Source organism: Salmo salar, chromosome ssa07 (assembly GCF_905237065.1).
Source record: "Salmo salar chromosome ssa07, Ssal_v3.1, whole genome shotgun sequence".
NCBI classification, from domain to species: domain Eukaryota; kingdom Metazoa; phylum Chordata; class Actinopteri; order Salmoniformes; family Salmonidae; genus Salmo; species Salmo salar.
In genome coordinates, this window is record NC_059448.1 from 7,721,737 (window position 1) to 7,739,085 (window position 17,349).

At 42.4% G+C, this 17,349-nt stretch overlaps 1 protein-coding gene across 2 annotated transcripts in view; it reads left to right on the forward strand.

Annotated features, from left to right (window-relative positions):
- Positions 1–17,349, forward strand: part of adam19a (ADAM metallopeptidase domain 19a) — a 246,765-nt gene that overhangs the window by 203,930 nt on the left and 25,486 nt on the right. For both annotated transcript variants that reach the window (XM_045721474.1, XM_045721473.1), the window contains exons 15-16: positions 11,035–11,143; positions 14,211–14,415. In XM_045721474.1, the coding sequence (XP_045577430.1) occupies positions 11,035–11,143; positions 14,211–14,415 (314 nt within the window). The remainder of the gene's footprint in view (positions 1–11,034; positions 11,144–14,210; positions 14,416–17,349) is intronic.

The window sequence follows — 17,349 nt, forward strand, 5'->3', positions numbered from 1 at the left end:
TAGAGAGTACCACAGACCTAGAGAGTACCACAGACCTAACAGACCTAGAGAGTATCACAGACCTAGAGAGTACTACAGACCTAGAGAGTACCACAGACCTAGAGAGTACCACAGACCTAACAGACCTAGAGAGTATCACAGACCTAGAGAGTATCACAGACCTAGAGAGTACTACAGACGTAGAGAGTACCACAGACCTAGAGAGTACCACAGACCTAACAGACCTAGAGAGTACCACAGACCTAGAGAGTACTACATACCTAGAGAGTACCACAGACCTAACAGACCTAGAGAGTACCACAGACCTAACAGACCTAGAGAGTACCACAGACATAACAGACCTAGATAGTACCACAGACCTAGAGAGTACCACAGACATAACAGACCTAGAGAGTATCACAGACCTAGAGAGTACCACAGACCTAGAGAGTACCACAGACCTAGAGAGTACCACAGACCTAGAGCGTATCACAGACCTAGAGTGTATCACAGACCTAGAGAGTACCACAGACCTAGAGAGTACCACAGACCTAGAGAGTACCACAGACCTAGAGAGTACCACAGACCTAGAGAGTATCACAGACCTAGAGAGTATCACAGACCTAGAGAGTATCACAGACCTAGAGAGTACCACAGACCTAGAGAGTATCACAGACCTAGAGAGTACCACAGACCTAGAGAGTACCACAGACGTAGAGCGTACCACAGACCTAACAGACCTAGAGAGTATCACAGACCTAGAGAGTACCACAGACCTAGAGAGTACCACAGACCTAACAGACCTAGAGAGTACCACAGACCTAGAGAGTACCACAGACCTAGAGAGTACCACAGACCTAACAGACCTAGAGAGTATCACAGACCTAGATACAGACCTAGAGAGTACCACAGACCTAGAGAGTACCACAGACCTAGAGAGTACCACAGACCTAACAGACCTAGAGAGTACCACAGACCTAGAGAGTACCACAGACCTAGAGAGTACCACAGACCTAGAGAGTACCACAGACCTAGAGAGTACCACAGACCTAGAGAGTATCACAGACCTAACAGACCTAGAGAGTACCACAGACCTAGAGAGTATCACAGACCTAGAGAGTATCACAGACCTAGAGAGTACCACAGACCTAGAGAGTACCACAGACCTAGAGAGTACCACAGACCTAGAGAGTACCACAGACCTAGAGAGTACCACAGACATAACAGACCTAGAGTGTACCACAGACCTAGAGTGTACCACAGACCTAGAGAGTACCACAGACCTAGAGAGTACCACAGACCTAGAGAGTATCACAGACCTAGAGAGTATCACAGACCTAGAGAGTACCACAGACCTAGAGAGTACCACAGACCTAACAGACCTAGAGAGTACCACAGACCTAGAGAGTACCACAGACCTAACAGACCTAGAGAGTACCACAGACCTAACAGACCTAGAGAGTACCACAGACCTAGAGAGTACCACAGACCTAGAGAGTACCACAGACCTAGAGAGTACCACAGACCTAGAGAGTACCACAGACCTAGAGAGTATCACAGACCTAGAGAGTATCACAGACCTAGAGAGTATCACAGACCTAACAGACCTAGAGAGTACCACAGACCTAGAGAGTATCACAGACCTAGAGAGTATCACAGACCTAGAGAGTATCACAGACCCTAGAGAGTATCACAGACCTAACAGACCTAGAGAGTACCACAGACCTAGAGAGTATCACAGACCTAGAGAGTATAACAGACCTAGAGAGTATCACAGACCTAACAGACCTAGAGAGTACCACAGACCTAGAGAGTATCACAGACCTAACAGACCTAGAGAGTACCACAGACCTAGAGAGTACCACAGACCTAGAGAGTACCACAGACCTAGAGAGTACCACAGACCTAGAGAGTATCACAGACCTAGAGAGTACCACAGACCTAGAGAGTACCACAGACCTAGAGAGTACCACAGACATAACAGACCTAGAGAGTACCACAGACCTAGAGAGTACCACAGACCAAGAGAGTACCACAGACCTAGAGTGTACCACAGACCTAGAGAGTACCACAGACGTAGAGAGTACCACAGACCTAGAGAGTATCACAGACCTAGAGAGTACCACAGACCTAGAGAGTACCACAGACCTAGAGAGTACCACAGACCTAGAGAGTACCACAGACCTAACAGACCTAGAGAGTACCACAGACCTAGAGAGTACCACAGACCTAACAGACCTAGAGAGTATCACAGACCTAGAGAGTATCACAGACCTAGAGAGTACCACAGACCTAACAGACCTAGAGAGTATCACAGACCTAGAGAGTTTCACAGACCTAGAGAGTATCACAGACCTAGAGAGTATCACAGACCTAACAGACCTAGAGAGTACCACAGACCTAACAGACCTAGAGAGTACCACAGACCTAGAGAGTACCACAGACCTAGAGAGTACCACAGACCTAAAGAGTACCACAGACCTAACAGACCTAGAGAGTACCACAGACCTAACAGACCTAGAGAGTACCACAGACCTAGAGAGTACCACAGACCTAGAGAGTACCACAGACCTAGAGAGTACCACAGACCTAGAGAGTACCACAGACCTAGAGAGTACCACAGACATAACAGACCTAGAGAGTACCACAGACCTAGAGAGTACCACAGACCTAGAGAGTACCACAGACCTAAAGAGTACCACAGACCTAGAGAGTATCACAGACCTAGAGAGTACCACAGACCTAGAGAGTATCACAGACCTAGAGAGTACCACAGACCTAGAGAGTACCACAGACCTAACAGACCTAGAGAGTACCACAGACCTAACAGACCTAGAGAGTACCACAGACCTAGAGAGTACCACAGACCTAGAGAGTACCACAGACCTAGAGAGTACCACAGACCTAGAGAGTATCACAGACCTAGAGAGTACCACAGACCTAGAGAGTATCACAGACCTAGAGAGTATCACAGACCTAACAGACCTAGAGAGTACCACAGACCTAGAGAGTATCACAGACCTAACAGACCTAGAGAGTACCACAGACCTAGAGAGTACCACAGACCTAACAGACCTAGAGAGTACCACAGACCTAGAGAGTACTACAGACCTAGAGAGTACCACAGACCTAGAGAGTACCACAGACCTAACAGACCTAGAGAGTACCACAGACCTAGAGAGTACTACAGACGTAGAGAGTACCACAGACCTAGAGAGTACCACAGACCTAACAGACCTAGAGAGTACCACAGACCTAGAGAGTACTACAGACCTAGAGAGTACCACAGACCTAACAGACCTAGAGAGTACCACAGACCTAACAGACCTAGAGAGTACCACAGACATAACAGACCTAGAGAGTACCACAGACCTAGAGAGTACCACAGACCTAACAGACCTAGAGAGTACCACAGACCTAGAGAGTACCACAGACCTAGAGAGTACCACAGACCTAGAGCGTATCACAGACCTAGAGCGATCACAGACCTAGAGAGTATCACAGACCTAGAGAGTACCACAGACCAAGAGAGTACCACAGACCTAGAGAGTACCACAGACCTAGAGAGTACCACAGACCTAGAGAGTACCACAGACCTAGAGCGTATCACAGACCTAGAGTGTATCACAGACCTAGAGAGTACCACAGACCTAGAGAGTACCACAGACCTAACAGACCTAGAGAGTATCACAGACCTAGAGAGTACTACAGACCTAGAGAGTACCACAGACCTAGAGAGTACCACAGACCTAACAGACCTAGAGAGTATCACAGACCTAGAGAGTACTACAGACGTAGAGAGTACCACAGACCTAGAGAGTACCACAGACCTAACAGACCTAGAGAGTACCACAGACCTAGAGAGTACTACATACCTAGAGAGTACCACAGACCTAACAGACCTAGAGAGTACCACAGACCTAACAGACCTAGAGAGTACCACAGACATAACAGACCTAGATAGTACCACAGACCTAGAGAGTACCACAGACATAACAGACCTAGAGAGTATCACAGACCTAGAGAGTACCACAGACCTAGAGAGTACCACAGACCTAGAGAGTACCACAGACCTAGAGAGTACCACAGACCTAGAGCGTATCACAGACCTAGAGAGTACCACAGACCTAGAGAGTACCACAGACCTAGAGAGTACCACAGACCTAGAGAGTATCACAGACCTAGAGTGTATCACAGACCTAGAGAGTATCACAGACCTAGAGAGTATCACAGACCTAGAGAGTACCACAGACCTAGAGAGTATCACAGACCTAGAGAGTACCACAGACCTAGAGAGTACCACAGACGTAGAGCGTACCACAGACCTAACAGACCTAGAGAGTATCACAGACCTAGAGAGTACCACAGACCTAGAGAGTACCACAGACCTAACAGACCTAGAGAGTATCACAGACCTAGAGAGTACCACAGACCTAGAGAGTATCACAGACCTAACAGACCTAGAGAGTATCACAGACCTAGAGAGTACCACAGACCTAGAGAGTACCACAGACCTAACAGACCTAGAGAGTACCACAGACCTAGAGAGTACCACAGACCTAGAGAGTACTACAGACCTAGAGAGTACCACAGACCTAGAGAGTACCACAGACCTAGAGAGTATCACAGACCTAACAGACCTAGAGAGTACCACAGACCTAGAGAGTATCACAGACCTAGAGAGTATCACAGACCTAGAGAGTACCACAGACCTAGAGAGTACCACAGACCTAGAGAGTACCACAGACCTAGAGAGTATCACAGACCTAGAGAGTACCACAGACATAACAGACCTAGAGTGTACCACAGACCTAGAGTGTACCACAGACCTAGAGAGTACAACAGACCTAGAGAGTACCACAGACCTAGAGAGTATCACAGACCTAGAGAGTACCACAGACCTAGAGAGTATCACAGACCTAGAGAGTACCACAGACCTAGAGAGTACCACAGACCTAACAGACCTAGAGAGTACCACAGACCTAGAGAGTACCACAGACCTAACAGACCTATAGAGTACCACAGACCTAACAGACCTAGAGAGTTCCACAGACCTAGAGAGTACCACAGACCTAGAGAGTACCACAGACCTAGAGAGTATCACATACCTAGAGAGTACCACCGACCTAGAGAGTATCACAGACCTAGAGAGTATCACAGACCTAGAGAGTATCACAGACCTAACAGACCTAGAGAGTACCACAGACCTAGAGAGTATCACAGACCTAGAGAGTATCACAGACCTAGAGAGTATCACAGACCTAGAGAGTATCACAGACCTAACAGACCTAGAGAGTACCACAGACCTAGAGAGTATCACAGACCTAGAGAGTATAACAGACCTAGAGAGTATCACAGACCTAACAGACCTAGAGAGTACCACAGACCTAGAGAGTATCACAGACCTAACAGACCTAGAGAGTACCACAGACCTAGAGAGTACCACAGACCTAGAGAGTACCACAGACCTAGAGAGTACCACAGACCTAGAGAGTATCACATACCTAGAGAGTACCACAGACCTAGAGAGTACCACAGACCTAGAGAGTACCACAGACATAACAGACCTAGAGAGTATCACAGACCTAGAGAGTACCACAGACCAAGAGAGTACCACAGACCTAGAGTGTACCACAGACCTAGAGAGTACCACAGACGTAGAGAGTACCACAGACCTAGAGAGTATCACAGACCTAGAGAGTACCACAGACCTAGAGAGTACCACAGACCTAGAGAGTACCACAGACCTAGAGCGTACCACAGACCTAACAGACCTAGAGAGTACCACAGACCTAGAGAGTACCACAGACCTAACAGACCTAGAGAGTATCACAGACCTAGAGAGTATCACAGACCTAGAGAGTATCACAGACCTAACAGACCTAGAGTTTCACAGACCTAGAGAGTATCACAGACCTAGAGAGTATCACAGACCTAACAGACCTAGAGAGTACCACAGAGCTAACAGACCTAGAGAGTACCACAGACCTAGAGTACCACAGACCTAGAGAGTATCACAGACCTAAAGAGTACCACAGACCTAACAGACCTAGAGAGTACCACAGACCTAACAGACCTAGAGAGTACCACAGACCTAGAGAGTACCACAGACCTAGAGAGTATCACAGCCCTAGAGAGTACCACAAACCTAGAGAGTACCACAGACCTAGAGAATACCACAGACATAACAGACCTAGAGTGTACCACAGACCTAGAGAGTACCACAGACCTAGAGAGTACCACAGACCTAAAGAGTACCACAGACCTAGAGAGTATCACAGACCTAGAGAGTACCACAGACCTAGAGAGTATCACAGACCTAGAGAGTACCACAGACCTTGAGAGTACCACAGACCTAACAGACCTATAGAGTACCACAGACCTAACAGACCTAGAGAGTACCACAGACCTAGAGAGTACCACAGACCTAGAGAGTACCACAGACCTAGAGAGTACCACAGACCTAGAGAGTACCACAGACCTAGAGAGTATCACATACCTAGAGAGTACCACCGACCTAGAGAGTATCACAGACCTAGAGAGTATCACAGACCTAACAGACCTAGAGAGTACCACAGACCTAGAGAGTATCACAGACCTAACAGACCTAGAGAGTACCACAGACCTAGAGAGTACCACAGACCTAACAGACCTAGAGAGTACCACAGACCTAGAGAGTACTACAGACCTAGAGAGTACCACAGACCTAGAGAGTACCACAGACCTAACAGACCTAGAGAGTATCACAGACCTAGAGAGTACTACAGACGTAGAGAGTACCACAGACCTAGAGAGTATCACAGACCTAACAGACCTAGAGAGTACCACAGACCTAGAGAGTACTACATACCTAGAGAGTACCACAGACCTAACAGACCTAGAGAGTACCACAGACATAACAGACCTAGAGAGTACCACAGACCTAGAGAGTACCACAGACATAACAGACCTAGAGAGTACCACAGACCTAGAGAGTACCACAGACCTAGAGAGTACCACAGACCTAGAGCGTATCACAGACCTAGAGCGTATCACAGACCTAGAGTGTACCACAGACCTAGAGAGTACCACAGACCAAGAGTACCACAGACCTAGAGAGTACCACAGACCTAGAGAGTATCACAGACCTAGAGTGTATCACAGACCTAGAGACTACCACAGACCTAGAGAGTACCACAGACCTAGAGAGTACCACAGACCTAGAGAGTACCACAGACCTAGAGAGTACCACAGACCTAGAGCGTACCACAGACCTAACAGACCTAGAGAGTATCACAGACCTAGAGAGTACCACAGACCTAGAGAGTACCACAGACCTAACAGACCTAGAGAGTATCACAGACCTAGAGAGTATCACAGACCTAGAGAGTACCACAGACCTAGAGAGTACCACAGACCTAACAGACCTAGAGAGTATCACAGACCTAGAGAGTTTCACAGACCTAGAGAGTATCACAGACCTAGAGAGTATCACAGACCTAACAGACCTAGAGAGTACCACAGACCTAACAGACCTAGAGAGTACCACAGACCTAGAGAGTACCACAGACCTAGAGAGTACTACAGACCTAGAGAGTACCACAGACCTAGAGAGTACCACAGATCTAGAGAGTATCACAGACCTAACAGACCTAGAGAGTACCACAGACCTAGAGACTATCACAGACCTAGAGAGTACCACAGACCTAGAGAGTACCACAGACCTAGAGAGTACCACAGACCTAGAGAGTATCACAGACCTAGAGAGTATCACAGACCTAGAGAGTACCACAGACATAACAGACCTAGAGTGTACCACAGACCTAGAGAGTACCACAGACCTAGAGAGTACCACAGACCTAGAGAGTATCACAGACCTAGAGAGTACCACAGACCTAGAGAGTATCACAGACCTAGAGAGTACCACAGACCTAGAGAGTACCACAGACCTAACAGACCTAGAGAGTACCACAGACCTAGAGAGTACCACAGACCTAACAGACCTATAGAGTACCACAGACCTAACAGACCTAGAGAGTTCCACAGACCTAGAGAGTACCACAGACCTAGAGAGTACCACAGACCTAGAGAGTACCACAGACCTAGAGAGTACCACAGACCTAGAGAGTACCACCGACCTAGAGAGTATCACAGACCTAGAGAGTATCACAGACCTAGAGAGTATCACAGACCTAACAGACCTAGAGAGTATCACAGACCTAGAGAGTACCACAGACCTAGAGAGTATCACAGACCTAGAGAGTATCACAGACCTAACAGACCTAGAGAGTACCACAGACCTAGAGAGTATCACAGACCTAGAGAGTATAACAGACCTAGAGAGTATCACAGACCTAACAGACCTAGAGAGTACCACAGACCTAGAGAGTACCACAGACCTAGAGAGTACCACAGACCTAGAGAGTACCACATACCTAGAGAGTACCACAGACCTAGAGAGTACCACAGACCTAGAGAGTATCACAGACCTAGAGAGTATCACAGACCTAGAGAGTACCACAGACCTAGAGAGTATCACAGACCTAGAGAGTATCACAGACCTAGAGAGTACCACAGACCTAGAGAGTATCACAGACCTAGAGAGTATCACAGACCTAACAGACCTAGAGAGTACCACAGACCTAGAGAGTATCACAGACCTAGAGAGTATCACAGACCTAGAGAGTATCACAGACCTAACAGACCTAGAGAGTACCACAGACCTAGAGAGTATCACAGACCTAGAGAGTACCACAGACCTAGAGAGTACCACAGACCTAACAGACCTAGAGAGTATCACAGACCTAGAGAGTTTCACAGACCTAGAGAGTATCACAGACCTAGAGAGTATCACAGACCTAACAGACCTAGAGAGTACCACAGACCTAACAGACCTAGAGAGTACCACAGACCTAGAGAGTATCACAGACCTAGAGAGTACCACAGACCTAGAGAGTACCACAGACCTAGAGAGTACCACAGACCTAGAGAGTACCACAGACCTAGAGAGTACCACAGACCTAGAGAGTACCACAGACCTAGAGAGTACCACAGACATAACAGACCTAGAGTGTACCACAGACCTAGAGTGTACCACAGACCTAGAGAGTACCACAGACCTAGAGAGTATCACAGACCTAGAGAGTACCACAGACCTAGAGAGTATCACAGACCTAGAGAGTACCACAGACCTAGAGAGTACCACAGACCTAACAGACCTAGAGAGTACCACAGACCTAGAGAGTACCACAGACCTAACAGACCTATAGAGTACCACAGACCTAACAGACCTAGAGAGTTCCACAGACCTAGAGAGCACCACAGACCTAGAGAGTACCACAGACCTAGAGAGTACCACAGACCTAGAGAGTACCACCGACCTAGAGTATCACAGACCTAGAGAGTATCACAGACCTAACAGACCTAGAGAGTACCACAGACCTAGAGAGTATCACAGACCTAGAGAGTATAACAGACCTAGAGAGTATCACAGACCTAACAGACCTAGAGAGTACCACAGACCTAGAGAGTATCACAGACCTAACAGACCTAGAGAGTACCACAGACCTAGAGAGTATCACAGACCTAGAGAGTATCACAGACCTAGAGAGTATCACAGACCTAGAGAGTATCACAGACCTAGAGAGTACCACAGACCTAGAGAGTACCACAGACCTAGAGAGTATCACAGACCTAGAGAGTATCACAGACCTAGAGAGTACCACAGACCTAGAGAGTACCACAGACCTAGAGAGTATCACAGACCTAGAGAGTACCACAGACCTAGAGAGTATCACAGACCTAGAGAGTATCACAGACCTAACAGACCTAGAGAGTACCACAGACCTAGAGAGTATCACAGACCTAGAGAGTATCACAGACCTAGAGAGTATCACAGACCTAGAGAGTATCACAGACCTAACAGACCTAGAGAGTACCACAGACCTAGAGAGTATCACAGACCTAACAGACCTAGAGAGTACCACAGACCTAGAGTACCACAGACCTAGAGAGTATCACAGACCTAGAGAGTACCACAGACCTAGAGAGTATCACATACCTAACAGACCTAGAGAGTACCACAGACCTAGAGAGTACCACAGACCTAACAGACCTAGAGAGTATCACAGAGCTAGAGAGTACCACAGACCTAGAGAGTACCACAGACCTAACAGACCTAGAGAGTACCACAGACCTAGAGAGTACCACAGACCTAGAGAGTATCACAGACCTAGAGAGTATCACAGACCTAGAGAGTACCACAGACCTAGAGAGTACCACAGACCTAGAGAGTACCACAGACCTAGAGAGTACCACAGACCTAACAGACCTAGAGAGTTTCACAGACCTAGAGAGTATCTGGAGAGCTTTTGTCACGTACCATAGTCACCTCACTGTCTCAGTAAGCCAGTCACATCTCCACCAGCAAAACTTTTCAGCATTTAGAAACTCCAGCTAGTCATTAGGATAGCCACCTTTTTAAACAGTATTAACATAATTGATGATAAGGACCTCAACCTTTCTCTCTCTCTCTCTCTCTCTCTCTCTCTCTCTCCCTCTCTCTCTCTCTCTCTCCATCTGCATCATGGGTAGTGATGTATCGGCTTTCCTCCTCACGTACAGTACACAGATCACCATGACGATCTACACCTTTAAACTGCATTAGCATACAACGTTGGGTAACGTGTATTACAGCATTAGTCAGCAATCACAGTTCAAAGCTTTACAAAAGGATTATTTACCTAAAACTTATTTTAGTATTTAGTAACAAATATAAAATGTGGTGATGCGTTTTGAAAAAGTTCTCATTTTTTTTCAGAATATTATTTTTGGACATAACAAAATCAAAATATTTTTATTTATTTTTATCCTTTAAAAAAAAAAAATCTGTTTTGTCATTCTTAGAGGTGCAAACTGTCTTTTGTGTAGGAATATACATCATGGTGACTCAAGTAGCTCAAACTGTTGCTCCTTGAAAGTGAATGTAAGCACCCCTGTATGGGCGTAATGGCTTTTCTCATGAGTGAGTGGTTGCTATAGTAACTTTTATTTACATTATGGATTTTTATGTCCCAGGTGCCCGGCCAGCGCACGACGCCTGCTTTCAAGACGTCAACGCAGCAGGGAACGCGTTTGGAAACTGTGGGAAGGACGGACAGGGAAACTACATGAAGTGCGAGAAAAGGTTAGTGGGAACATTGTCCTCTTATAAATCTTCATAACACGGCATAGTAGTTCCAATTCAGCTACAATATAACTATCTAACTACATTGCCTGTTTAAAGTTATAAAGTGTTGAGATATTATAGCATAGGCCGGGGTTGGTCAAAGCATAATTCTGTGGGCCACACCTGATCCTGGAGTTAAATCAGGTGGGTTAGTGTTGGTCTGGAACAAAAGCCTGCACCCACTTCAGCCATCCAGGGCCATCCATGATCTGCTATATAAGGACCCAGAGTATTTCCTTGTCAAATCACATGAATGTGAACAACTCCTGGCCTTAACCAATAACACACTGCTTGCTTCACAGTCTGACATCCAGTGTTTTTCCTAGCTGCCCACCAGTCCTTTAAAAAGGGGGGCACCAGTCCTCGTTTATCCATGTACAGTAACGCACACAAGCCACGCCCCTCTGTGAACTGTAAATCGCAGCTGTGCGTCTCAGAGACCGTTTCCATGGCGTCGCACCTCAACTAATGAATGGATCCAAATTAGCATTTTAGCTACAGTTGAAGTCAGAAGATTACATACCCCTTAGCCAAATACATTTAAACTCAGTTTTTCACAATTCCTGACATTTAATGCTAGTAAAAATTCCCTGTCTTAGGTCAGTTAGGATCATCACTTTATTTTAAGAATGTGAAATGTCAGAACAATAGTAGAGAGAATTATTTATTTCAGCTTTTGTTTCTTTCATCACATTCCCAGTGGGTCAGAAGTTTGCATACACTCAATTAGTATTTGGTAGCATTGCCTTTAAATTGTTAAACTTGGGTCAAACGTTTTGGGTAGCCTTCCACAAGCTTCCTACAATAAATATGGTGAATTTTGGCCCATTCCTCCTGACAGAGCTGGTGTAACTGAGTCAGGTTTGTAGGCCTCCTTGCTCGCACACACTTTTTCGGTTCTGCCCACAAATTTTCTATAGGATTCAGGTCAGGGCTTTGTTATGGTCACTCCAATACCTTGACTTTGTTGTCCTTAGGCCATTTTGCCACAATTGTGGAATTATGCTTGGGGACATTGCCCATTTGGAAGACCCATTTGCGACCAAGCTTTAACTTCCTGACTGATGTCTTGAGATGTTGCTTCAAAATAGCCACATAATTTCAATTTCTCAAACAATCAACTATTTTACACCATTTGAAAGATAAACATCTCCTTAATCCAACCACGTTGTCCGATTTCAAAAAGGCTTTACGGCGAAAGCATAAAGTTAGATTATGTTAGGAGAGTACGTAGACAAAAAATTACACACAGCCATTTTCAATGCAAGGACAGGCGTCACCAAAAGCAGAAAACCAGCTAAAATGATGCACTAACCTTTGACAATCTTCATCAGATGACACTCCTAGGACATTATGTTAGACAATACATGCATTTTTTGTTCTATCAAGTTCATATGTATATCCAAAAACAGCATTTTACATCGGCGCATGACATTCAGAAAATGTATTTCCCCCAAAACTTCCGGTGAATCAGTACTACAATTTACAAACATACTCATCATAAACATTGATAAAATATTAAACTGTTATTCAAAGAATTATAGATTAACATCTCCTGAATGCAACCGCATTGACAGATTTCAAAATAACTTTACTGGGAAAGCACACTTTGCAATAATCTGAGTACTGTGCTCAGAAAAATACACTACGCAATACAGATAGCCGCCATTTTGGAGTCATCTAAATGCATAAATAGCATTAGAAATATTTACTTACCTTTAATAATCTTCACCAGAAGGCACTTCCAGGATTCCCAGGTCCACAACAAATGTTGATTTGTTCGATAAAGTTCATAATTTATGTCCAAATAGCTCCTTGTTGTTCGCGCGTTCAGTTCAGCTACTCCGAATGTAGGAAACGTGCGGAAAATGTGACGACGAAAAGTTTTTAAAAATCTATTTACGTTCGTTCAAACATGTCAAACGTTGTATAGCATCAATCTTTAGGGCCTTTAGAACGTGAAGATTCAGTAATATTTCAACCGGACGGTTCCAGTGTCTTGAAAAACGTTTTGGAACAGAGCTACCTTTCTCGTGAATGCGCGCCAATGAAGTGATGTCATTCCCTGGGTAACCAACTTCCCAGCCTTCTCATTCGGTCTCTGTTCATCATAGACGCCTCAAACAACTTTCTAAAGACTGTTGACATCTAGTGGAAGCCTTAGGAAGTGCAAAATGAATCCTTAGTCACTGTGTGTTCCATTGGCAATGACTTGAAAAAAGTACAGGCACAAGATTTTCATTTCCTGCTTGTATTTTTCTCAGGTTTTTGCCTGCCATATGAGTTATGTTATACTTACAGACACCATTCAAACAGTTTAAGAAACTTCAGAGTGTTTTCTATCCAAATCCACTAATAACATGCATATTCTAGTTTCTGGGCCAGAGTAGTAACCTGTTCAAATTGGGTACGTTTTTCATCCGGCCGTGAAAATACTGCCCCCTAGCCCAGAGAGGATAAAGGCACAGTCAACTTAGTGTATGTAAACTTCTGACACACTGGAATTGTGATACAGTGAATTATAAATGAAATAATCTGTAAACAATTGTTTGGAAAATGACTTGTGTCATGCACAATACAGATGTCCTAACCGACTCTACCAGAACTATAGTTTGTTAACAAGAAATTTGTAGAGTGGTTGAAAAACGAGTTTTAATGACTCCAACCGATGTGTATGTAAACTTCCCACTTCAACTGTATGCAAATTAGGCCTAAGATTAAGGCATTGAAAGTCAGCCTTGTGTCCACATTATACGCCACTGCCCATCTGAATTAGAGAGAATCCCATAAGCAACGTGGAGACGTTACAGTCCTCAGTCAAGCAGATCTTAGGATATGCCCTCTTCCAATGAAGACGTTTAGATAAACTACGAGGCTTAAAGTCATTTACATCCACAAGCCATTAATCGTACTGTAATCTTCCTCTTGTCTTTGTTTCCCGTGGATGTATTGTTGTGTGTGTGCCTATGCGTCTGTCTGTCTGTCCTTCCATCCGCCGTCCATCTGTCTGTGCGTCGATCCCCAGCGATGCCAAGTGCGGGAAGATCCAATGCCACAGCGCGGCCAAGAAGCCGAAGGGCACCAACGCAGTGTCCATAGACACCACCATCCGTACAGACGGCATGGAGGTGAAGTGCAGGGGGACATACGTCTATACTACCCAGGATGGACAGGGGGACCTCCCTGACCCAGGCCTCGTCATGACAGGCACCAAGTGTGGAGAGGGGAAGGCAAGTCATGGTTGCAGTGTAATATTAATCTACTTGTATCTGTACCATAGACATTACTGTAATATTTATCATAGATTGTATGTAATATTTATCATAGACTGTACTGTAATATTTATCATAGACTATACTGTAATATTTATCATAGACTGTACTGTAAACTTTATCATAGACTGTACTGTAATATTTATCATAGACTCTGCTGTAAGCTTTATCATAGACTGTGCTGTAAACTTTATCATAGACTGTACTGTAATATTTATCATAGACTGTACTGTAATATTTATCATAGACTGTACTGTAATATTTATCATAGACATTACTGTAATATTTATCATAGACTGTACTGTAATATTTATCATAGACTGTACTGTAATATTTATCATAGGCTGTACTGTAAACTTTATCATAGGCTGTACTGTAAACTTTATCATAGACTGTACTGTAATATTTATCATAGACTCTACTGTAAGCTTTATCATAGACTGTGCTGTAAACTTTATCATAGACTGTATTGTAATATTTATCATAGACTGTATTTTAATATTTATCATAGACTGTACTGTAATATTTATCATAGACTGTACCGTAATATTTATCATAGACTGTACTGTAAGCTTTATCATAGACTGTACTGTAATATTTATCATAGACTGTACTGTAAACTTTATCATAGACTGTACTGTAAACTTTATCATAGACTGTACTGTAATATTTATCATAGACTGTACTGTAAGCTTTATCATAGACTATACTGTAATATTTATCATAGACTGTACTGTAATATTTATCATAGACTGTATTGTAATATTTATCATAGACTACTGTAATATTTATCATAGACTGTACTGTAATATTTATCATAGACTGTACTGTAATATTTATCATAGACTGTACTGTAATATTTATCATAGACTGTACTGTAAGCTTTATCATAGACTGTACTGTAAGCTTTATCATAGACTGTACTGTAAACTTTATCATAGACTGTACTGTAAACTTTATCATAGACTGTATTGTAATATTTATCATAGACTGTACTGTAAGCTTTATCATAGACTGTACTGTAAACTTTATCATAGACTGTACTGTAAAATTTATCATAGACTGTATTGTAATATTTATCATAGACTGTACTGTAATATTTATCATAGTCTGTACTGTAATATTTATCATAGACTGTACTGTAATATTTATCATAGACTGTACTGTAAACTTTATCATAGACTGTACTGTAAACTTTATCATAGACTGTACTGTAATATTTATCATAGACTGTACTGTAAGCTTTATCATACACTGTACTGTAATATTTATCATAGACTGTACTGTAATATTTATCATAGACTGTATTGTAATATTTATCATAGACTGTACTGTAATATTTATCATAGACTGTACTGTAAACTTTATCATAGACATTACTGTAACGTTTATCATAGACTGTACTGTAATATTTATCATAGACTGTACTGTAATATTTATCATAGACTGTACTGTAAACTTTATCATAGGCTGTACTGTAATCTTTATCATAGACTGTGCTGTAAGCTTTATCATAGACTGTACTGTAATATTTATCATAGACTGTACTGTAATATTTATCATAGACTGTACTGTAAAATTTATCATAGACATTACTGTAACGTTTATCATAGACTTTACTGTAATATTTATCATAGACTGTACTGTAATATTTATCATAGACTGTACTGTAATATTTATCATAGGCTGTACTGTAAACTTTATCATAGACTGTACTGTAAACTTTATCATAGACTGTACTGTAATATTTATCATAGACTCTACTGTAAGCTTTATCATAGACTGTGCTGTAAACTTTATCATAGACTGTATTTTAATATTTATCATAGACTGTATTTTAATATTTATCATAGACTGTACTGTAATATTTATCATAGACTGTACTGTAAGCTTTATCATAGACTGTACTGTAATATTTATCATAGACTGTACTGTAAGCTTTATCATAGACTGTACTGTAATATTTATCATAGACTGTACTGTAATATTTATCATAGACTGTATTGTAATATTTATCATAGACTGTACTGTAATATTTATCATAGACTGTACTGTAATATTTATCATAGACTGTACTGTAAACTTTATCATAGACTGTACTGTAATATTTATCATAGACTCTGCTGTAAGCTTTATCATAGACTGTGCTGTAAGCTTTATCATAGACTGTGCTGTAATATTTATCAGACTGTACTGTAATATTTATCATAGACATTACTGTAATATTTATCATAGACTGTACTGTAATATTTATCATAGACTGTACTGTAATATTTATCATAGGCTGTACTGTAAACTTTATCATAGACTGCACTGTAAACTTTATCATAGACTGTACTGTAATATTTATCATAGACTCTACTGTAAGCTTTATCATAGACTGTGCTGTAAACTTTATCATAGACTGTATTGTAATATTTATCATAGACTGTATTTTAATATTTATCATAGACTGTACTGTAATATTTATCATAGTCTGTACTGTAATATTTATCATAGACTGTACTATATTATTTATCATAGACTGTACTGTAAGCTTTATCATAGACTGTACTGTAAGCTTTATCATAGACTGTACTGTAAACTTTATCATACACTGTACTGTAATATTTATCATAGACTGTACTGTAAACTTTATCATAGACTGTACTGTAAACTTTATCATAGACTGTACTGTAAACTTTATCATAGACTGTATTGTAATATTTATCATAGACTGTACTGTAATATTTATCATAGACTGTACTGTAAACTTTATCATAGACTGTACTGTAAACTTTATCATAGACTGTACTGTAAACTTTATCATAGACTGTACTGTAATATTTATCATAGACTGTACTGTAAGCTTTATCATACACTATACTGTAATATTTATCATAGACTGTACTG